The sequence below is a fragment of the Chlorocebus sabaeus genome, chromosome X, assembly GCF_047675955.1.
Source record: "Chlorocebus sabaeus isolate Y175 chromosome X, mChlSab1.0.hap1, whole genome shotgun sequence".
Classification (NCBI taxonomy): Eukaryota; Metazoa; Chordata; class Mammalia; order Primates; family Cercopithecidae; genus Chlorocebus; species Chlorocebus sabaeus.
Genome location: NC_132933.1, coordinates 49266365 through 49288075, shown reverse-complemented (window position 1 = coordinate 49288075; position 21711 = coordinate 49266365). Strand labels below are relative to the sequence as shown.

The 21711-nt window shown below is 36.3% G+C and overlaps 1 protein-coding gene across 2 annotated transcripts in view; it reads left to right on the top strand.

Moving 5' to 3' along the window:
- Nucleotides 1-19924, top strand: part of FAM199X (family with sequence similarity 199, X-linked) — a 29638-nt gene extending 9714 nt beyond the window's left edge. The window contains exons 3-6 of one of the 2 annotated variants that reach the window (XM_007992444.3): nt 10070-10219; nt 10465-10626; nt 12060-12326; nt 13637-19924. In XM_007992444.3, the coding sequence (XP_007990635.1) occupies nt 10070-10219; nt 10465-10626; nt 12060-12326; nt 13637-13807 (750 nt within the window). In that variant the 3' untranslated portion in view covers nt 13808-19924. The remainder of the gene's footprint in view (nt 1-10069; nt 10220-10464; nt 10627-12059; nt 12327-13636) is intronic. The other variant, XM_007992445.3, reaches the window with a different exon arrangement.
- The last annotated feature ends 1787 nt before the right edge of the window (nt 19925-21711 follow it).

Here is a 21711-nt window from a genome sequence, read left to right as displayed (position 1 = left end):
TAATATTACCATTATTATATATCATCAGTACCTTTCTATGCATGAATCCAAGCAAATTTATGCTTCCTACCCTATAATAAATAGGTTTTGTGTCCTTATAGGACACATATCAGTCACATTATGTATCTAATATCATAAACTGTTATTACCATAAATACATGATTTTTGGTTCTGTCATCAGAAATATGTAATTTCTCATTTTGTATTCTGTTTGTATGTAGACATGTTTTTCGCCTGACACTTTTTTCTTGTGGCATATATACCATGTAAAACGGCTTTGTGGTAAATTGTTTGAAAATGCTGCCTTATAATGAGTGCAGTTTGTCAGAAAATTTAGATTGTGTTATTACAACATCCATATTCTGATTGTAAAAACGATACATTTAAAGATGTTTTCCCTGCCTACAGCAAAGATTTTATTTGCTAGATAAACTCGAATGCCTGCTACGTTTGAAAGCTATCTGAATACTTGAAGTTTTATTCCAAAAGAGGAATTGAATATTGTAATTTCAAACAGCTTTCAAATAATACAGAATGGCACCAAATTTAAAAAGTCTCCAAGTCCCACTCTACTATGGTTACCACTGTTAGGAGCTTATGCAGATTCAAGTATGTTTGCATACTGTTAAAAACACATGGGATTATACTTCATCCACTGTTTGGTCCTGTGCTTTTTTTTCAGCTAACACATCTCATTCTTTTCCATAACTGGATCATAATTTACTTAATCCATTTCCTAATTATGGCTATTTCAGTTTGTTTCAGTTTTTTGTTGTTATAAATGATGCTACACTGAAAAGATGAGATTTTTTTTTTTTTAAGAAAAAAAGTAATTCACAACCCTTCCATTTTTGTTTTTCATATTATTTGGGTTAAAAATGTTTAAAACTGTTTAAAAATTTGAGGTGAAATTCACCATTTTCATCATTTTGAAATGTATAGTTCAGTAGTTATTAATATACTCACAGTGTTGTGCAGCCATCACCACTATGTAATTCCAGGGCATTTCTGTCACCCCCAAAAGAAATCTTATACCCATTAGCACATAGTCCCAATTCTCCCCTCCCCCTTATCACCTGGCGACTACTAATCTAATTTCCCTATAGATTTGCTTTTGTAGATATTTCATATAAATGGATGAATATGTGGCCTTTTGCGTCTGGCTAATCTTTCATTTGGCATAATGTTTTCAAGGCTCATCCATGTTGTACCATATAACAGCACTTCATTCCTTTCTATGACTAATATTCCATTTTGTAGATGTACACTACCACGTTTTGTTCATCCATTCATTGGCTGATGAACTTTGGGTTGTTTCTGCTTTTTGGCTGTTATAAATAATACTGCTGTGAACATTCAGGTACAAGTTTCTATGTGGATTTATATTTTTAATTCTCTTGGATATACCCCTAGGAGTGGAATTGCTGGATCATATGATCACTTGATATTTAACTTTTTGAGGAACTGCTAACATGTTTTCCAGAGTGACTACACCATTTTACTTTTCCACCAGCAACGTATGAAAGTTCCCATTTCACCACGTCCTTGTCCACACTTGGCCTTGTCTTTTTGTTTATAGCCATCCTACTGGGTATAAATTGGTGTTTCATTATGGTTTTGAGCATCTTTTCATGTGCTTTTTGGCCATTTGTGTGTCCTCTTTGGAGAAATATCTATTCAGATACCTTGCCCCTTTTAAAATTGTGTTATTTTACTTTTTATGGTTGCATTGTAAGAGTTCTTTCTATATGCTGGCTACTAGACCCTTATCAGATATATGATTTGCGAAGATGTTTTTATTCTGCGGGTTGTCTTTTTGCTTGTTAGTATTTATTCACTTGATAGTGTCCTTTGACACCAAAGTTTTTAATTTTAATGAAGTCTAATTTATCTTTTTTTTGCTGTACTTATAATATCATATTTTAAAAACCGTTGTGTAATCCAAGATGAGGAAGATTTTCATCTGTTTCCTTCCCAGACTTTTAGAGTTTTAGTTCTTACATGTAGGTCTTGATCCATTTTGAGTTATTTTTTGTATATGATGTGTAAGATAGGAGTCCAGATTCATTCTTTCTTTTTTGTATGTGTATGTGTCTTGTTTTTTGAGATAGAGTCCTGTTCAGCTCAGTTGCCCAGGCTGGAGTGCAGTGATGCAATCTCAGCTCACTGCACCCTCTGCCTCCTGAGCTCAAGCCATTCTCCTGCCTTAGCCTCCCGAGTAGCTGTGATTACAGACGCCCACCACCAAGCCCGGCTAATTTTTGTATTGTTAGTAGAGACAGGGTTTCACCATGTTGGCCGGGCTCGTCTTGAACTCCTGACCTCAGGCGATCCGCCTGCCTTGGCCTCCCAAAGTGCTGGGATTACAGGCTCATTCTTTCTTTTTTTAAGAACGGAGTCTCACTATGTTGTCCATGCTGGTCTCGAATTTTTGGGCTCAAGCAATCCTCTCACCTCATCCTCCTGAGTATCTGGGACTATAGGCATGCACCATTGCACCTGGCTCCCAAATTTTTTATTTTGTATGGGGGTATCCAGTTGTCCCAGCACCATTTGTTGCAAAAATTATTCTTTCCTCATTGAATCATCTTGGCACCCTTTTGAAAATGAATTAATCATAGATGTGTGGGTTTATTTTTGGACTCTGAATTCTATTCCATTGATGTATGTGTCTATCCTTAAGCTAGTACCACACTGTTTAGTTATTATAGCTTTTCAGTAAGTTTTGAAATTGAGATGTGTTAGTTCTCCCACTTTGTTGTTCATTATAAAGATTGTTTAGGCTCACATCTGTAATCCTAGCACTTTGATAAACTGAGGTAGGTAGATAGCTTGAGCCCAGGAGTTCAAAACGAGCCTGGGCAACGTGGCAAAACCCCATGTCTTTAAAAAAAAAAAATGCAAACATTTGCCAGGCATGGTGGTGTGCACATGTGGTCTCAGCTACTCAGGAGGCTGAGGTTGGAGGATCGCTTGAGCCCTGAAGGTGGAGGTTGCAGTGAGCTGAGATTGTGCCATTGCACTCTAGCCTGGGCAACAGAGCTATTTGGGGTCCTTGCAATTCCGTATGAGTTTTAGGATCAGGTTGCCCATTTTTCAAAAAAGTGTAGTTGGAATTTTGATAGAGATCACATTGAATCTGTAGATTGCTTTGGGGAGTATTGCCATCTTAACAATATTAAATATTCCAATTAATATGGGATGGAATATCTTATTTATTTAGGGCTTCTTTATTTCAGTGATGTTTTGTAGTTTTCAATGTCTAAGTCTTACACTCTCTTGGTTGAATTCCTAAATATTATATTCTTTTTGATGCTGTTATAAATGGCATTGTTTTCTTAATTTTATTTTCAGATTGTTCATTGCTAGTGTATATATAAAAATACAATTGGTGTTTGTATATTGATTTTGTATCGTGCCAACTTTGCTGAAGTCATCTGTTAGCTTTAATAATTTTTTCCCCTGTGTGGATTATTTATCATTTTCTATATTTAAGATCATGTCATCTATGAATAGAGATAGTTTTCCTTCTTTTTTCCTCATCTGGATGCCTTTCAATTCTTGCTTAGTTGCCCTAACTAGATCTTCTGTACAGTGTTTAATAGAAATGGTGAAAGTGAGCATCCTTGTCTTTTTCCTAATCTTAGGGGAGAAGTTCAGTCTGCTTCTCAATGTGGTTTTTTAGTATTTTGTTAAGGAATTTTGCATCTGTATTCATAAGGGATATTGGTCTGCAGTTTTCTTTCTCAGTTGTGTCTTTGTCTAGCTTTGGTGTCCAGGTAATACTGTCCTCATAAGGAGATAGGAAGTTTTTCCTCTTCTGGTTAAAATTTTTTAATAAGATTTTCTCATTTAAGATATAAACTTTTTCATGATATTCATAATGAATTTTTCAGTGTTTTTTTGTTTTTTTTTTTGTTTTGGTTTGGTTTTTTTTTTTGAGACAAGGCCTCGCTCTGTCACCCAGGCTGGAGTGCAGTGATGCAAAAATGGGTCACTGCAGAATTGACCTCCTGGGCTCAAGCAGTCCTCCTGCCTCAGCCTCCTCAGTAGCTGGGACCACAGGTGGGCACCACAACAAACCAGCTAATTTTTTTTGTTTGTTTTTTTGTAGAGACAGGGTCTCACTTTGGTGCCTAGGCTGGTCTTGAATTCCTGGGCTCAAGCGATCCTTCCACTTTGGCCTCCCAAAGTGGTGAGCCACCGTGCTCAGCCAGTGTCTCTCTCTCTCTCTCCCAACCCCCAACTTTTTTTTTTTTTTTAGTGCAGACTTTGTATTTAAAATCAGACTGCAACAATTCTTAGTAAAGCGTAAGTCAGTTAGAGTCCTGATAATTCTAAGAAATATTTTTTCTGCTTATTTTATGTGATTTCTTTAGAGTTATCATCCATAATGTTACAAGGTGGCAGACATTTTTAAATTTTAATTGCTGGCTCCTTCACTTATGTTGCGAGTAGTTAGAGTGGAAAACCGTCCCCAGCCATTCACCGTTAATGTACATGAGTGACTATGATGTCAGAACAAAAATCATACCTGCCTTAGTAATGTGTTTTCCCACTTGTGAAATTGGAGTATGGATACTCTGTTACCATGGATATCTGCTATTTAAATATGCTGAAAGATTTAAAGTGCTGTCTTTAAATCTTTATATTTGTGGGATTTCATAATGATGAGCAGTAAATTATCCAAGAAGATAATTACAAATTACATGTTAGGATTAATATGGATTAAATTCATTTACTATAGTTAAAAAATTTGTATTACTTCTGTTATGATTAAAAACTACATCTGTTTAAATCTTTCTTTTTAACAGATGTTTCAGTTACTACTAAAGTAAATATAAATGATTTACGGATTCTCTGGGAAGAAATATGCTCACTACTTAGTAAGATGAGATTTTAACCTTAGAATGAATTAGCATCTTTGCATTTTGCTTTGCTGATAATTTTCTTTGCTTTCAGTCCTTTTGTTATTAAGGATATATTTGACTAGTCTTAGAGTCTGAGAAATTATTTCTGTTTTTGAGCAGGAAAGCTTAGAAAATTTAAACAGTGAATAATCAGCTGTCACACTTGAAACCTAGAGGTGCAATCTGAAATTACACATCAGCTGTTACAGAAATGAGCTTACTCATAAAATTCTGCTGCATTCTGCAGAAAATATGGCAGAGATTTAAGTCTCCCTGTGTTTCACAATTACTGATCATAATATAAATATGCCAAATATTGCCCATGAAAAATATGGGCTGGGAGTTAGTAAGCATTTATTCTGAAATATAGTATCAGTTATAAAATGGAAAATTGCTGGTCTAATAAATATACAGGAGCCCATACAATTCTCCGATACAACCGCTAGTCTAATCTCGTATCTCCAATTGTCTACTTGACATTTCCACTTAGATGACCTTAATATTTAATACTAACCCATTATTTGATGCTGAGTCCTTGGTGCAGTGTTGCAACTTCCAATTACAATGTTTCCATGGAAAAAAATAGACTCTGCTTAGTGACATGTCTTACAACTTAGTAAAAAATTATTATTGTCTGTCCAGAGGACACTTGTGCTTGCTTCTCCCATTATCACTACAAACCCTTTATATCCCAAATTGTATTCCTCTCTTATTACAAACTTGCCAGACAGGCAAAACTGTTTAGCATAGTTGAAAGCATTAGATTGGTGTCCTACTTTGGATTCTGCCACTAGTTGTATGACCCTCCCAGACATCATTTTTTTCTTTTATATAAAATGAGGATGTTGGACTAGAAGATCTGTAACATCCTTTCAGTTACCTTGCTATGAAAATTGCGGTCTTTAAGTGTATCACTCTGGGTGGGTTGTGTGACCTGAAATGTCACCAAATTTTTTCTGGTCTTAACATGAGACACTTTATTACCTTATCCATTCAGTTATCAAACAGCTTTGTAAATTGTTTTTCTTTCTTTCTTTCTTTCTGTCTTTCTTTCTTTCTTTCTTTCTTTCTTTCTTTTTTTTTTTTTTTTTTTGATGTAATCTTACTCTGTTGCCCTCAACTGGAGTGCAGTGGTGCGATCTTGGCTCACTGCAACCTCTGCCTCCTGGGTTCGAGCGAAGCTCCTGCTTCAGCCTCCTGAGTAGCTTGGACTATAGGCGCATGCCACCACACCTGGCTAATTTTTGTATTTTTGATTGAGACGGAGTTTCACCATATTGGCCAGACTGGTCTCGAACTCCTGACCTCGTGGTCTGTCCGCCTCGGCTCCCCAGAGTGCTGGGATTACAGGTGTGAGCCACTGCGCCCAGCTTTGTAAATTTTCATGTTACATTTGTCCTATCTATTCCCATTTTTCTTTCCATTTTTGCTTATTTTCATCCACGCCTAGATTACAAGAGCTTCCTATGTAATTCTAGTCTTTCCTCACTCTATTTTGTCCCCATAGTGCTTTCTAGCTGATCTTCCCTAAAGACCAGTTTCATCAAGTTACTTCTTAGAAAATGTTATCGGCCTACTTCTACATATCATATGACAGTTTCTGGTTCTTCTGTTGAACTTTTAAATCCCTAGCACTGATTTTCTCTGTTAATCTTACTGACATATGATTACATGATATCTAGGATATATGTCACCTCATACTATGTTTTTTTCCATCTATGACTTTACTAAATTATTCTCCTTACCTGAATGTCTTTTCCTTTTTCCCCTATCATTCTGAAACACTACCATGTGAAATTAACCCAAGCACTTTAGCAACATGTGACATTCTCTGAGAGATTGTGCTACTTTTTTAAGGGTCCAAAACCATGGCAAGGGATGGAAAAAGAAAAGTACATCTCTTTATTGAGGGTTGCCTGTGTGCCAGGCATGTTACCACATTTAAACCACTAAACAATCCTTTGAGATTGATGATATTGACCACATTTTACTGCTAACTCTGAGGCTCAAAGAAATAAACTAACCTATGCAAGGTCTCTGCTAGTGAGCAGTGGAGCTGGGATTTGAACTCTGGGATCTTTTTACTTATCCCTGAAAAAATGGCCAAGGTACCACTAATTAGCTTTTTTACACCCCTCCCTCCCCAACAAATGCATAGACAGAAGTAAAGGTACAAATTTAAGTGCCTAGCAGATATTCTCCAAGATTTAGGTGAATTTTTTTCTTATATTTTGAAAATACAGGTATTTCAAGAGTTCTTTCATTTACCTCATTTATCAAAGGAGCTTGATGTAGGGGAGGGGAGGCCTTTTGTCTGATAAGAAGTGTCTAATTTTTTTTTTTTTTTAGGGGCCACAGGGAGATTTGAAGTCAAAGGGAAAATAGCAAAGCATTTTCTTTTTTGCAATTACAGGCTGAAAAAGAGATGGCATTCATATGTGCATTCAGCAATCATCCTTTCATAACACCACCTAGATAACAATTAGGGTGAAGGGTGAACAGTTCAAGCAGTGTTAGTTAATGAGATTTTATGTGTTTTTTTTTGTTTGTTTTTTTGAGATGATCGCTCTCTCTCCCACACTGGAGTGCAGTGGCACGATCTTGGCTCACTGCAACCTCTGCCTCCCGGGTTCAAATGATACTCCTACTTCAGCCTTCTGAGTAGCTGGGATAACAGGTGCGCACCATCACACCCAGCTAATTTTTGTATTTTTAATAGAGATGGAGTTTTGCCATGTTGACCAGGCTGGTCTCGAACTCCTGACCTCAGGTGTTCCACCCACCTCCGCCTCTCAAAGTGCTGGGATTACAGGCGTAAGCCACTGCGCCCAGCCGTTAATGAGATTTTAAAATAAGTTATACAGATTGTTGGTAGTCACTTATGTACTTGGACTTGTCAATAACTGTCATAGTGAAAATGTAGTTTTTAAGAGTAGTAGCTACTTATGGGGATGTGGAAAGAATGGCCTCTGTCTTAGACAATTTCATTTTAAACATCATAGTCATCTTTTGCATAGTGATTGACTCCTATCTTTGTGGTTTCATTTATTTCTTTGTGATTGATTCCCCAGTGCCTGCCTGCAGTCCATTGCAACTCTCCCAAACTTTAATCCTGCAGCTTCAACCCACTGCTAGATATTTCCATTGATGACGTGTGGTCTGAAACCTAGCATTCATCATGTGCTGTGTTGTATAATTGTATGTCTGTGTTATTTATTACTTTCCCAAGTAAAATTTTTGTGTAGGGACTTAACACTCCTTTGAATCCCCTGTACCTATTATACTGCTGTGTACAAAGTAGGAGTTCAAATACATGTGATCGCAATAGTCTTCATGACGAAAGTAGCTCTTCACTTTTTTGGTAACTGCATAAGCCTAGAAATCATCCAGAGTTCAGATACAGTTGCAAGCTCTATAGAACCAAAACACAACAAAAAGGTGCTGTTTTATACCTTGTAAAAATGAAGCCAGTATGTTTGAAAATTGTCATGTGCTCCTTGTAGAAGAAAAGACTTTACTTTTTTGATGAATGACTTAAATACATTTATTTAAAATTAAATCCATTCTAACTTTTGGAGGTAATGGATATATTTATTATCTTGGTCATGGTGGTGGTTACATGAGTATATGCACATGTGCAAAAATATACATAAATATATATAAAATTATAGCACATATTTTTGCTGTTTGTCTTAAATTGATTTTATTTTCTGTATGTTAGGCTTGCTTTTATTTCTCCTTTGTCTACACTTTGTCTTCTATGATGTTTTCTAATTTTTCTCTTATAATACTTCTGGTTCTTAAAAGTGTTCTGCTTTATATTAACAGCATATTTAAAATTATTTTATTATTTATTTTTTGAGACCGAGTCTCACTCTGTCGTCCAGGCTGGTATGCAGTGGCACAAACATGTCTCATTGCAGCCTCAACCTCCCAGGTTCAAGCGATCCTTCCACCTTAGACTACAGGCATGTGCCACCACACCCAGCTAATTTTTTTCCTTTCCTTTTTTTTTTTTTTTTCTTTTTTTTTAAATAGAGATGAGGTCTCACTATGTTGGACAGGCTGGTCTTGAACTCCTGGGCCCAAGCAATCCTCCCGCCTCAGCCTTGCAAAGTGCTGGAATTACAGGCATGATTATTATTATTATTATTATTATTTTTAGAGAGACGGGGTCTCGCCACATTGCCTAGGCTGGTCTTGAACTCCTGGGCTCAAGCAGTCCTCCTGCCTCTGCCTCACAAAGTGCTGAGGTTACAGGCATGAGCTACTTTGCCTAGCCTTAATTTATTTTAATTGTCTTGAGGTCACTGATACAGACTTGAGGACAAGGACCAAGATGTATTTGTCTTTATATTGACAGTATGTTTAGCACAGTCTCTGGCAAAAAGCCAGTTAGTGGCACATCATTCAGGTCTCCCCAGATGGATACCAGTACTTCTTATTCATTACAGTGTGGAGGCCCTAGTCATATTCTCTTTATACATTAAAAACTTTAATGATGATTGACTCTTCGGTTACCATTTTAATAAGTCTTGATTACGAGTCTAAGCTTTTCAAAAACATCTTTCATTGAATAACTATATGCAAAGAATATATATTTATATATTTATGTTGCTGCTTTGTATAAAATAGGCATGGATCAGAATTAATGTCCTGTGATTCTGTATTTGCCATTAGTCTTTTTTTTTTTTTTTTTTTTTTGAGACTGAGTCTGACTGTCTCCCAGGCTGGAGTAGTGCAGTGGCACGATCTCGGCTCACTGCAACTTCCACCTCCCGGGTTCAAGAGATTCTCCTGCCTCAGTGTCCCGAGTAGCTGGGACTACAGGCACATGCCACCATACCCGACTAATCTTTGTATTTTTAGTAGAGACCGGGTTTCACCATGTTGGACAGGCTGGTGTCAAACTCCTGACCTCAGGTGATCCCCCTGCCTCGGCCTCCCAAAGTGCTGGGATTACAGGCATGAGCCACCATGCCCGGCTGCCATTAGTCTTATATTAAAGGAACTTTTAAGGAAGCCCTCTTAGCATAGCCCGCAGCATGTCAATCTCATAAAGTAACTTTTAATCGATGTGGAAAATATACGGTAGTACTTAAAATGTAGTCTGAAACAATTTTGCTTTCCCTCCCCACACCCTCCTTATTTTTATAAAGTTACCAGGCAGTGACATTGCCAGTGGGAGTGATGTACTTTCTGATGTCATACCCAGTATTCCAAGTTCACCTTGCCTGCTTCCTAAAAAGAAAAACAAGCACCGGAATTTAGATGAACTTCCTTGGAGTGCAATGACAAATGATGAGCAGGTAAAGATCTTAACATTCTTAATTAAAAGCTTTTATGTGGAGACTAGGTAAAGCTCAGTTTATTGCCTGTTTGAAGCTACTGGGGAAATGTGGATTGCTTAGTAAATCTGAATTTGAGCTTTAACTGTTTTTCAGGGAACAAATAAAACCTTAAGTGCTTCTCATATGTAAACACATTATAATTTACATAATGAAGGATCAGAAGTTTTAGCAATGATCTTACTTGTAATTTTTTCATCACATAGGTGGAATATATTGAGTATCTGAGTCGGAAAGTGAGTACTGAGATGGGTCTTCGGGAGCAACTTGATATTATTAAGATCATTGATCCTTCTGCTCAAATCTCCCCTACAGACAGTGAGTTTATTATTGAACTTAACTGTCTCACAGATGAAAAACTGAAGCAGGTATGTAAAGAAAATACAGATTATTTACCTATTAAAAATACCATCTTATAAAATGTAGACTAAAATAATCATATGTAAATACGTAGATAATTAAGGCCAAAATCACTGCGGTGAAAGGTAATATTAGAAAAAATGATGGCACATTGATTTAAGAGGTTTTATGTACATCTCACCTGCCAGTACCTTTCTGGGATCAGTGTGAATCTAGAACCTGCTTTTCAGTTGTATAGGATTTGAAATGTAATGTTACCACTTATGAGGTGGTTAGGTTAAGGTATAGATTTATTCTAACTCAGTTTACAGGAGACTAATCGACAAAATACTAATTAATGAGAGCTATTCTTTGGTAAATATCTGAGCTGAGGGATTTGAGTAGTTTTATGCTGTAATAATTGAGCCAGGCTAGGGTGAAACCTAGTGAATTTTCCCTCTGCTGTTCTGAAATCTGCATCTCTGGTATCTTCTTCTTCCCCCACTTATTTATTTATTTATTTATTTTTGAGACGGAGTCTCACTCTGGAGTGCAGTGGCGATATCTCGGCTCACTGCAACCTCCACTGCCCAGGTTCAAGCGATTCTCCTGCCTCAGCCTCCCGAGTAGCTGGGATTACAGGCACCTGCCACCGCACCCGGCTAATTTTTGTATTTTTAGTAGAGATGGGGTTTCACCATCTTGACCAGGCTGATCTTGAACTCCTGACCTCGTGATCCACCTGCCTCAGCCTCCCAAAGTGCTGGGATTACAGGCGTGAGCCACTGCGCCTGGCCTCTGGTATCTTCTGAATACAATTTTTGCTGTTCTTTTTCTCTGGTATGTAGTTGAATGAATACTTAATGTTCTTACGTTCTACTTTGGATTTGTTTCTTTGTTTTGCATTTATCATTATTTATGAAAAATTTCTCTCATTTCAGTATTTCTCCCAGCAGACATACTATAATTTTCTACATTCCAGCAAATTTTTCATTAGTATGATAAATTGATGTCTTGCATTTGAAGACAGGTATCGTTGGCCCCTAGCTAAGATTTAGGAAACACTCTCATCTTATATAAAATCAGCAGCTTACTTAAATTATCTTAAATGGAGACCTTTAACAACTGCCTAATCTCATCTATTTTATTTTATTGTTAGTTTGTATTTTGAGTACTATTTTTTTACAGTCCTAAATTTCTGAAGGCGAGTAGCCTTCCATTTACTGATTATATTTTATGTGCTTTTAAAATCCAGATCTATAACATGTTTTCTAGAATTCTGAACATTGTTCATTTTTCTAGTACTTATTTCTAAATTTAGCCTTTCTATTCTACCTTATATATGCATCTGCAGCACTTTTGACAGTCTTTTAGATTAAGTACAATATTATTTTCCCCCCAGCGTTTTGAAGGTAGAACATCAAGGTGCAACACTAACCAGTTTGTGGTTGTGCTTCCCAAGGTCAGAAACTATATCAAGGAGCATAGCCCTCGCCAACGGCCTGCAAGAGAGGCCTGGAAGAGAAGCAACTTTAGTTGTGCAAGCACCAGTGGAGTGAGCGGTGCCAGTGCCAGCGCCAGCAGCAGCAGTGCCAGCATGGTCAGTTCTGCAAGCAGCAGTGGGTCCAGTGTTGGAAACTCTGCTTCAAACTCCAGTGCCAACATGAGTCGAGCACACAGTGACAGCAACCTGTCTGCAAGTGCAGCAGAGCGGATTCGGGATTCAAAAGTAAAACGTCTAATCAATACAAAACTTTACCTTTCAATATTAACATTAGTACTCCTTCATATAAATTTCTTGAAGAGTTAAAATGATCCTGCTGTCTAGATGCCTGTGGGTTTTGGTCTTAATTGAACAAGCAGGATGCTCTGCTGTTGAACAAAGCACTCTTGGCTGAGTGCTTTGAAATGCTGTTTTGACCCACAACCATATTGCATTCAATCTTACCTGATTTTTGTGTATGTTTTAAGTAAGATAAATTGGTGGAAATAATGAGTTATTCTCAAGATTGCAATATTGACTGCAACTCACTACTGAGCGAATCTCACTATGTTGCTGATGTTGCTGTCTATTAGCTCCTAAGAATGTTGTGTATGTCTTTTGTGTGTGTTAAATGTTTTCTTAATGTTTTAATCTTAAATGTTTCTTCTTAGCTAATTTAAAAATCTAATACTTTCTCTAATTTCTGTCTACTCTTTTCACAGTTGAGAAAGTTCTGTATAATATTGTTGGGCACTTAAAAAAAAAAAAAAAAAAAAAAGAAGGTATAAGTATATTTAGAATGGTCCTGTGGCTTAGCAGGGGAGTTTGATTCCTTGCAGTGACAAGAATCTGGAGCCAGTTTAAAGATGATAAGAGAATCTCTCTCTTTGGTGACCAAGTGGTGACTTGAAGATACACAGTGATTCTTTCCCTGGTTCTTAGGGAAGTAGCAGAAACATAGCCCACTTTGTTAGTTGCTAAGGAATTTCCCTAGATATGTGGTCATTCCTTTTTAGTATCAGTTCACCAGTAACAAGGATGGGAGTACCCACTGAGTTTCTGATGGGTTTTTAAGATGGTATTCGCCTACTACGAAAAAGGCATGATTTTTTTTACCTGCCATTATAAGATTGCTAGTGTTTTTGGATGAAAGGCACCTGAGAATCATAAGTATTAGAGACCTGGGCAATGTTCTCTACATTTGTATTCAGTATTGTCCCCTAGTATTAATTGTGTGTTCACTATGCATTTATACCAATGTACCTTAATGGAATTTAAAAAAGAAGTCTTTGAAGTGACTCATTATGCATCACTAGCCAAAATGATTTTCTCAACCCTTCCTAATCAGAAGAGTCACTGGTCAAATACCACAAAATTGGAATCTTAATCATTTTTATGCCTAAGCCAGTGGCTCACTTACTGGAATGAGGATCATACTACAGAAGGATTTGAACATCTCTTAAAGTTAGAAAATAGAGAATTTGATCCACAAAACGTTTTGGGGTGGATATGCCAAATACTAAACCAGACTGATTTAGAAATTTTTATTTTGACAGAAGCGATCCAAGCAGCGGAAGTTACAGCAGAAGGCCTTCCGCAAGAGGCAGCTGAAGGAGCAGAGGCAGGCCCGGAAGGAGAGGCTCAGTGGGCTCTTCCTTAACGAAGAGGTGCTGTCCTTGAAAGTGACTGAGGAAGACCATGAAGCAGATGTTGATGTTTTGATGTAGTAAGGGTGAATTTATTAGCATTCTTTGTGAGCATTAAAATACTCCATCCTTATTGGTTTACATGCATCTTGACCAAAATTTTGGTTAGGGCTGTGCTGATGTACCATTAATAATTTAAGCCAGTGGTTCTTGACAGGTGGTCCCAAGACCTGCAGCTTCAGCATCACCTGAGAAGTTGTTAGGAATGCATACTTGTGGGCCCCACCCCCAGACGTAGTGAATCAGAAACCAACAGGGAGGCGCCCAGCATTGTTTCTTAACAAGTGCGGGGTTATTCTGATGCACAGTCTAGTTTAAGAACCACTACTTTGGGTAAACGTTTTGACTGTTTGAAGTTTATGGTGGCGAAGTGGGCTTCTTCAAAGACTAGCACTTATACAGTTTAGAAGATTTCAAGGTACTGCTGACAGTAGTTTATTATGTCAGTATACATACATGTGTAGAGATCATAATTTAGTTCCCTTCTTAATGTTACAATTTCTTAGTTTACTTTTCCTAAAGGGCCATAGCATAATTCTTGATTCCTGGTATAAATTTTTTCTGAGGTGTGGGGGTGGGCAAGGTGTGGATTGCTGTTTACGATAGTGCCTTCATTAGTTTTAGTTCTGTTTTCATTCATTGTTGACTCAAAGGTATAAGAACAGGCCCTCATCTTTTTCCTGTTAGATTTATTTTTGTTTTTAACTTTATATAAGTTTAGAATCCTTTTTTGTTAAGTGATGACTACTGATGAAATAATGTTACTAGTAGCTGAATTTTAGACTTGATGCTATGTTGATTAATATTTAAATGGTGAAAGTAATTAGGCAAAATAAGCAATTCTGCTTTTCTGTTGCTTTCAGAAATTTTAGGCTGTAAAATTGTCTCAGGTGGGAAGTCAGTCTGTATCTCTCTCAAGTTCTTATTGTAGGTCATTTTTTTTTCAGCACAGCTCTAATTTTTAAATATTTGGTATAACAGCTTCTGGCATGTGACCTTGTTAATGTTGAAAATTAACTGATGAAAACCCTTATAGATCTGCTAAACTTCTCTATAAATTGCTAGAAATATACAGAGCAATGAGATATAGAAAACACCTTAGCTTGTTGGTTATTAATAGAGCTCTAATTTTAACTGTGAAATCATGGAGTTTCTTTAAATGTTTTCCTAGAGAGTTTGTTATCATGAACATTAGAAATAGCGTGATTCCTTTTCTTCTACCACATGTCTTGAACATTCACATGGGTTAAAGAAGATGGAAACTGATACTACTGACAATCAAGCTGCTTTCTGACTTTCATAATTTTCTTTATATTGTGGATAGCATTTTGAAGGTGACCGTGATTCTGTAGGAAGAGCTGTAATCAATATTTTTCAAACTCTAGAATACAGAGGTTAGTAAAATTTCTGTTTTTTTTTTTTTTGCTTTTTGTTATGTCAAGTAGCTTATTAAGAAAAAGATTCATGACTTAAATTCTTAATTCTCAGTTGATACAAAGGCTTATAATCATGTATTTTAAAATTTTGATTTCATTTTCATTCCTTGAAGGTTAAAGAATGGAAACTGGGGATAAAAATTAATACGTTGCAGCTTTGCCAAAGTCCATGGTGTGGTTGTAACCTTTTAAAGACTACTAAAGTCGTAATTTGAAATTTTTACTAAAATAAAACGTGTCTATGGTTTTCAATTGGAGTAGTCTTTCTTTCTTTCCCCCTCCCCCTCTTTGGTTCTCCTAACCAGCTTAGAGGACCCAAAGAGAGCTTGGGGATAGACACCAGAATACTCTGTGGAGGTGGAACAACTTAACCTCACTGTTTTCCCTTCCAAGTATAGGAGGAGCAAATGGAGAGCATAGTAACTGTATCTAAATTCTCTACCTGCTCTTAGGAAAAGTAAAATGCCACAGAATGATTGCCTGCCATCTTTACCTATTCTTCAAGGAAAACAGGCCACTTTTGGAGACCATAGAGCACCATGTATCTGTCAAATACTTGGAAACTATTTACTTAACAGGGATCAGTAAAAGAAAACCCTAAACAAGGTCATGATGTAATTTAAGACCAATTCCCCTACTTTCCCAATAATCATAGTCTTACTACTTTCAATTTAACTTGAGTCACTGTTAAATAAGTTTACCAAAGTGCCACAAAGTTGATTTTTAAAGTTTGTAAAGGTTTGAATGTTTATAGAAGTGCATCATGAAATTTTGTGTAAATCCAGATGAACTGTCATTATAGTACTATACGTTAGAGATAGTAATAAAGTTGGGTTGAAGGAGATTGAAAATATTTCGTTTGATTAAAAGAAAATCATTAAATAACTTAGGCTTGCTCGTGATTGAAGAGGGAGATTTAATAGTCCTCTGTCCCCCCAAAAAAGAAACTAGCAGAAAAAGACATAAAAAGCTCTTAGGTCTCTGTTCATGTGCTGTATGTTTTTTCCATTGTAATGTCTTGTGTAGATAATTCAAAGTTTGAACTATTTCTTTTTTGGAATAAGTAATAATTTATTCAATATGGTATATCTCTGAGTTCAATTTAAAACAATCCAACTCAGTAGTATTTATTTTTAAATTCAAATCCAAACTAACCAATTAATTAATAAAAAGGCAAGACTTACTTGCTGTAGTATTGGTTCTCATCTGTAGAGAACTGAGCAAATTTTAAGTCTCCTCTTTGAAAATAAGCCTTGTTAACTGAGGGCGTAATAAATTTCCCACAGATTTATCCAGAAACATTCTATTAGAGATCTTATAGTAGTATCTCAGTTCCTACCACAGCTTTTTAAAGGATGAGACTTGCATTTAACAAAATGACATATATAATATTTTTCTATAGTTTTGCAACTGAATTAAAGGAAGGTGATGTATTATAATGTGTAGTGAGGTATAAAGGGCTAGTTCATTCTCTCCCAACAAGAACTTAGAATAAAATAACACTTTTTTTCATGAGACTTACCTCATTTTTGTTAGGCTATGGCAGTTTTGTCCAGTTCCTCTGTCCCTTGAGTGAATTAGATATTGCTGAATTAATCTCAGAAACTGACTTATAAAATAATGACTCATTATAGATTGGGTGAACTTCTCATTTTATTTAACTTTTGAAAGTGCTAAATCCTCTCAAAAAGGAAGAATTACAGGAAACTACTATATAGAGGTATCCAGATTCTGATGAGCTTTAAAAATTATAAAATATAGCAAATGCCTTCATATTTTAGCTAGAAATGTTAGTACACAACCAGTATAGAAGTCTTGTTTGTTTCTGGGTTCTCCAGCAGAGACTTTTTGTTTGTGGCTTACTCTGTATAGCCTCATGTGCCTTAAAGGTGGTGAACTCTGTACTTTTTGTCAATATCAGGCTTTTCAAAACTCAAAAACAATCCAAATGTTGTAATTTGTTTTGCATAATGCCCATGGAATTGGGTATCAGTAAGCAAAGTCATTAAATTGAACCAATCAATGCTAATAGAGTATAAAAACAAAAACCTTCAAATCTTAAATTTCATTTGCGTGACTTTATTTTCAGCCTAGCTAGATCATTGAAGAGCCTTGAAAGTTATCTAAAGTATGGCTTAATGTATGTTTTTTCCTCTGAAAAAGATCATATGCCAGGATACTTCTTCAAACCAGAGCACTTTTAATATCTGGAAAGATAATTTTCAAGGTACAAGCAAAAGCACTTCAAGGACAGAGATTATGTAGCAAGTTGATTCTTTATGAATTCTTTGAATTCATTTGTGTAATAGCTGGAACATACTCCTCTTCTTTCCTTTAACAAATGAACTTTTAGCACTTCTATCTCCAAGAAAAACATTTGTTTGGAATTGGTGGAGGGTACTCACAGTCCGTTTATAGTTTGGGACAATTAATAGGAAAATCCCCAGTTGCATTCAAATAATAGTGTTGATGTTGAGGGCACTGACTCATTCAACATGTCTGAACTAGAAGTGAATTTAATTCTGAAAGGACTATTAGTTAGGAAATAAGTATTTGTATACACATGTACTGTGGTAACTTTGGATTCGTTTTAAGTCTGATAAAGTAAGATAAACTTTGTCTTAAAAATAAAATTATGCTAAGTGAATAAAAACTATCTGAGATATTTTAAGCTAGGCATCTTTGTTAGCATAGTATCTGGAACATAACTACTTATAATGCTTAGGTCTTATTTCTTTGGAAAATAATTTACTTATTCCAAAAGGCTTAGAAGGAACTCTGAAAATTCTTCTAACTGGCCATGAAGAGTGAGGAAGTTGCATGGTACTGCTGAAGATCTGAGTTGACTCACTGAAATTTTATTTTCTTATTTTTTTAACATTAAAATTATTTCTTTCTGGCTCTCCCTCCAGTTATTTTTAAAATTAAGGTAATTAGTGTTTTAACCTAGAGCATATAATGGCAAATTAAATTTTAATTTGACCCTCATACCGAACTCAGAAAAACTTGTTTGGTCTTCTCTAAATTCTATATGTAGTACTTTTTTTTAATTGTCAGATTTCTTTGTTGCGTCTTTGTGTCCAACAAAACCTGTGTGAAAATCTGTTCATTTTTGTGGTGAGGGATGGGGGTGAAAAAGGGGAGACTTGCTCTAATTATGCATATACATTTTGACTATGTAAAGGTAGTTGTAGACTATATGTATAAATAACAAGTTAACTCTTACTATTCTGAATTGAACAACTGAATAAGGAACAGTGGCCTGAAGCCATGACTTGTTTTGTGAAGCTGCTGGCTCTTTTAACAGTAGCTGACCTATTGGATTTAAACTGAGACTGAAATTGACATTTGTGGTTAGGTTATCTAGCTGAGTCTTTTAGCAATGGAGCAGATAATGTCCCTGTAGTGGATCCATTTAATTTCCTATTTGAGTACTCTCAATAAGTATTATCTATTCTGAATCTTTGTGTTGGGAATTTAAGGACTATTGTCAAAGTCTATTAATGATAAACAAGTATATGCAAAACAATTCACAGATGGATAAAAATTTCAAATTGTGGGTTTTTGTTTTTGTTTTTGCTTTTTAGTTTCAAAGATTAGTTATGTAGCAGCAATATCATAACCAAAGCAAGTAGAAAGTTGACTGGTTTGGAGAATCTTCAAGTAGTCTTAAATACTGTAATGTATCAGATTGTTAACCAGGATTTTTTTTTCCTGTATTACTGCTAAATGTATTACTATATTAATGCACTTTTGTATATATAACTGTCTTCTGTACATTCTGTACTTACTACAGTGTATATAAAGCCTGTTTTCCCTGAAGCTGTGAGGGAATAACAATAGTTGTATCATAAGTCATTTCTATTTTGAGTTCCTTCTTGTACTTGAAAGTAGTTCAATAGTGAAATCTAAATGAGTGTTTATGGTTGTAATTAAAACTGGCAATGTGGCAGAGCTGTCTTTTGAAACTGAATACCAGAATGAAAAGTGTTGTTTTGGTTAAGAACTCTTATAATGTATTGTTTCTTTTGATGTACCCTGAGTTGTTACAAACCCCATTCACTGCTGCTTACTACTTTATACTTCTGAGTCAGCTCCTTTCATGCTCTATCCCAGAATATTTACCAACAGAGGAGAACTGCTCTCTTTTCTGTTGCTCACAGTTTGGTTATGGCTTTATAAACTTTTATTTGGTGAAAGTCCCAGATACCCAAATGTCATTGGCAAAACTTTTTTTTTCTGGAGAGATCAGATTTCTAGAGAGATTAGCATTCATAGTAAATGAAAATTGTCTAATTTTTTTAATCCATGCTATTACTGGGCAGTAGGTCTAATTTTTGTCGACAAAAAATAGATCTATTTTCCTTATATGTTGATTTAGAATCTTAAGTTAAAATTTTATAAAAGAAATGTCTGAGCAGTTCTATGTATGGAGGAGCAATTCAGCTTTTCAGCAGCAACTTTATCTTTTGCCACTAGAGGGAGATCTGTGGTTGCGTTCTCCTTTGGAGAATAGCTGCTTTGTTTTTGTTTTTAATTTCTAAGGTTGGAATAGAACTTATTCTCAAAATTCCTTTAGTGTTATTAAATACTTTCATTTATTAGTCAAAGGTAAGTTAATTAAGCTTGTTTAATGACACCAATCTTATGCTTTTCTGTAATCTTCAATTTTTAATAAATGTGAGTTAGATATTAAGTGAAATGTGCGTGTATGTGTTTCTTCTCTTAGGTACTCTAGAGCTCCGTATGTGGCTAGTGACTACCATAATGGATAGTACATTATGTAATGCCCATATGGTAGTCACTAGCCACATATGGCTATTTAAATGAATTAAAGTTAAGTAAAATTTAAAATGTAGTTCTTTAGTCTCCTTAGCAGTACTTCAAGTATCCAGTAGCTACCATGTGGCTACATGCTATTTACTCTATTGAAAAGCATGAGATGTAGAACATTTCCATCATCACAGAAAGTTCTGTTGGACAGAGCTGCTGTAGAGATTTGCTGGTTTATGTAGTGCCCATTATCATTTTATCAGTGAACAGTAATTAGTGGCTAAAAAACTGCTGCCTATAGTTAACTGTTGCAGGTGATTGGTGTGAGAGGGAGATTAAACTGTTTTTCTTTTTTTTGAGACAGGGCCTTGCTCTGTCACTCAGGCTTGTGTGCGGTGGTGCGATCATAACCCACAACAGCTTTAACCTCCCAGGCTCAAGCAATCCTCCCACCTCAGCCTCCCAAGTAGCTAGGACCATGGGTACATGTCACCACACTCAGCTAATTTTTAAATTTTTTGTAGAGATGAGGTCTCTACAAAAAGTGTTTTTTGCCTAGGCTGGTCTCGAACTCCTGGGCTCAAGCAATCCTCCTGCTTTGGCCTCCCAAAGTTCTGGGATTATAGGTGTGAGCCAGTGTACCCAGCCTGTATTTCACTTTCTGCTTCATTAAAGCTACTACCAAATTTGAGAACTTGGTAGTTTAATGGAGAAATTTATCAGTGACCATTTCATTTGACTATGAGTAAGATTTAATGTTTGAATAATGTGAGAAGTTTGGGCCAGTTTCACAGGTTTTATTGTTGCAGAGTGCTGCCATGCAGCTTTCTCTGTGAGTTAGTCCTTTGATGCAAAAAAAAGCAATTGTAAATGACAGTGCTGGGACACAGAACTGAATATATTTTAGAAGACTCCAGTTGTTTAAAACTATGCTTACAAATAAGTAGAAATGTGAATTTTGGAATCATCCCCTCAGAGTGTTTTTTCTTTTTTTGTTGGGGAGGGGAGGGTGCAGGGGAGTGTGATGGAGTCTCATTCTGTTGCCCAGGCTGGGGTGCAGTGGTGCAATCTCCGCTCACTACAACTTCCATCTCCTGGGTTCAAGCGATTCTCCTGCCTCAGCCTCCCGAGTAGCTGAAACTACAAGCATCCACTACCACACCTGGCTAATTTTTGTATTTTTAGTAGAGACAGAGTTTCACCATGTTGGCCAGGCTGTTCTTGAGCTCCTGACCTCAGGTGATCCACCCACCTCGGCCTCCCAAAGTGTTGGGATTACAGGAGTGAGCCACCGCGCCCGGCCCAAAGTGTTTTTTATTAAATTCGTGTGATGTGAGAGACTTCATAGTCACTGTTACTTGGGTTCACAATCCTCTGCCCTCTCACCATCAGTTTGGATCTCATGGTAAGTGGGATGTTTGTATTATGGTATCCTTGTTTCTTAGTAATAAGTTGATAAGATACTAGATTTAGGTACAGTGTTGCTTCTCTTTGTAATGAGCAAACATTTTAACATTTTAGTTTATTCCTTTGGTTACCAGGATCCTGTTATATGCTTTTTTATCTTAAAAGTATGTATTTAGATTGGATTTATATATTTTCAACTTTGTGTTATAAAGAATTTCGGCTGGGCGCGATGACTCACGCCTGTAATCCCAGCAATTTGGGAGGCCAAGGTGAGCAGATCACTTGAGGTCAGGAGTTCGAGACCAGTCT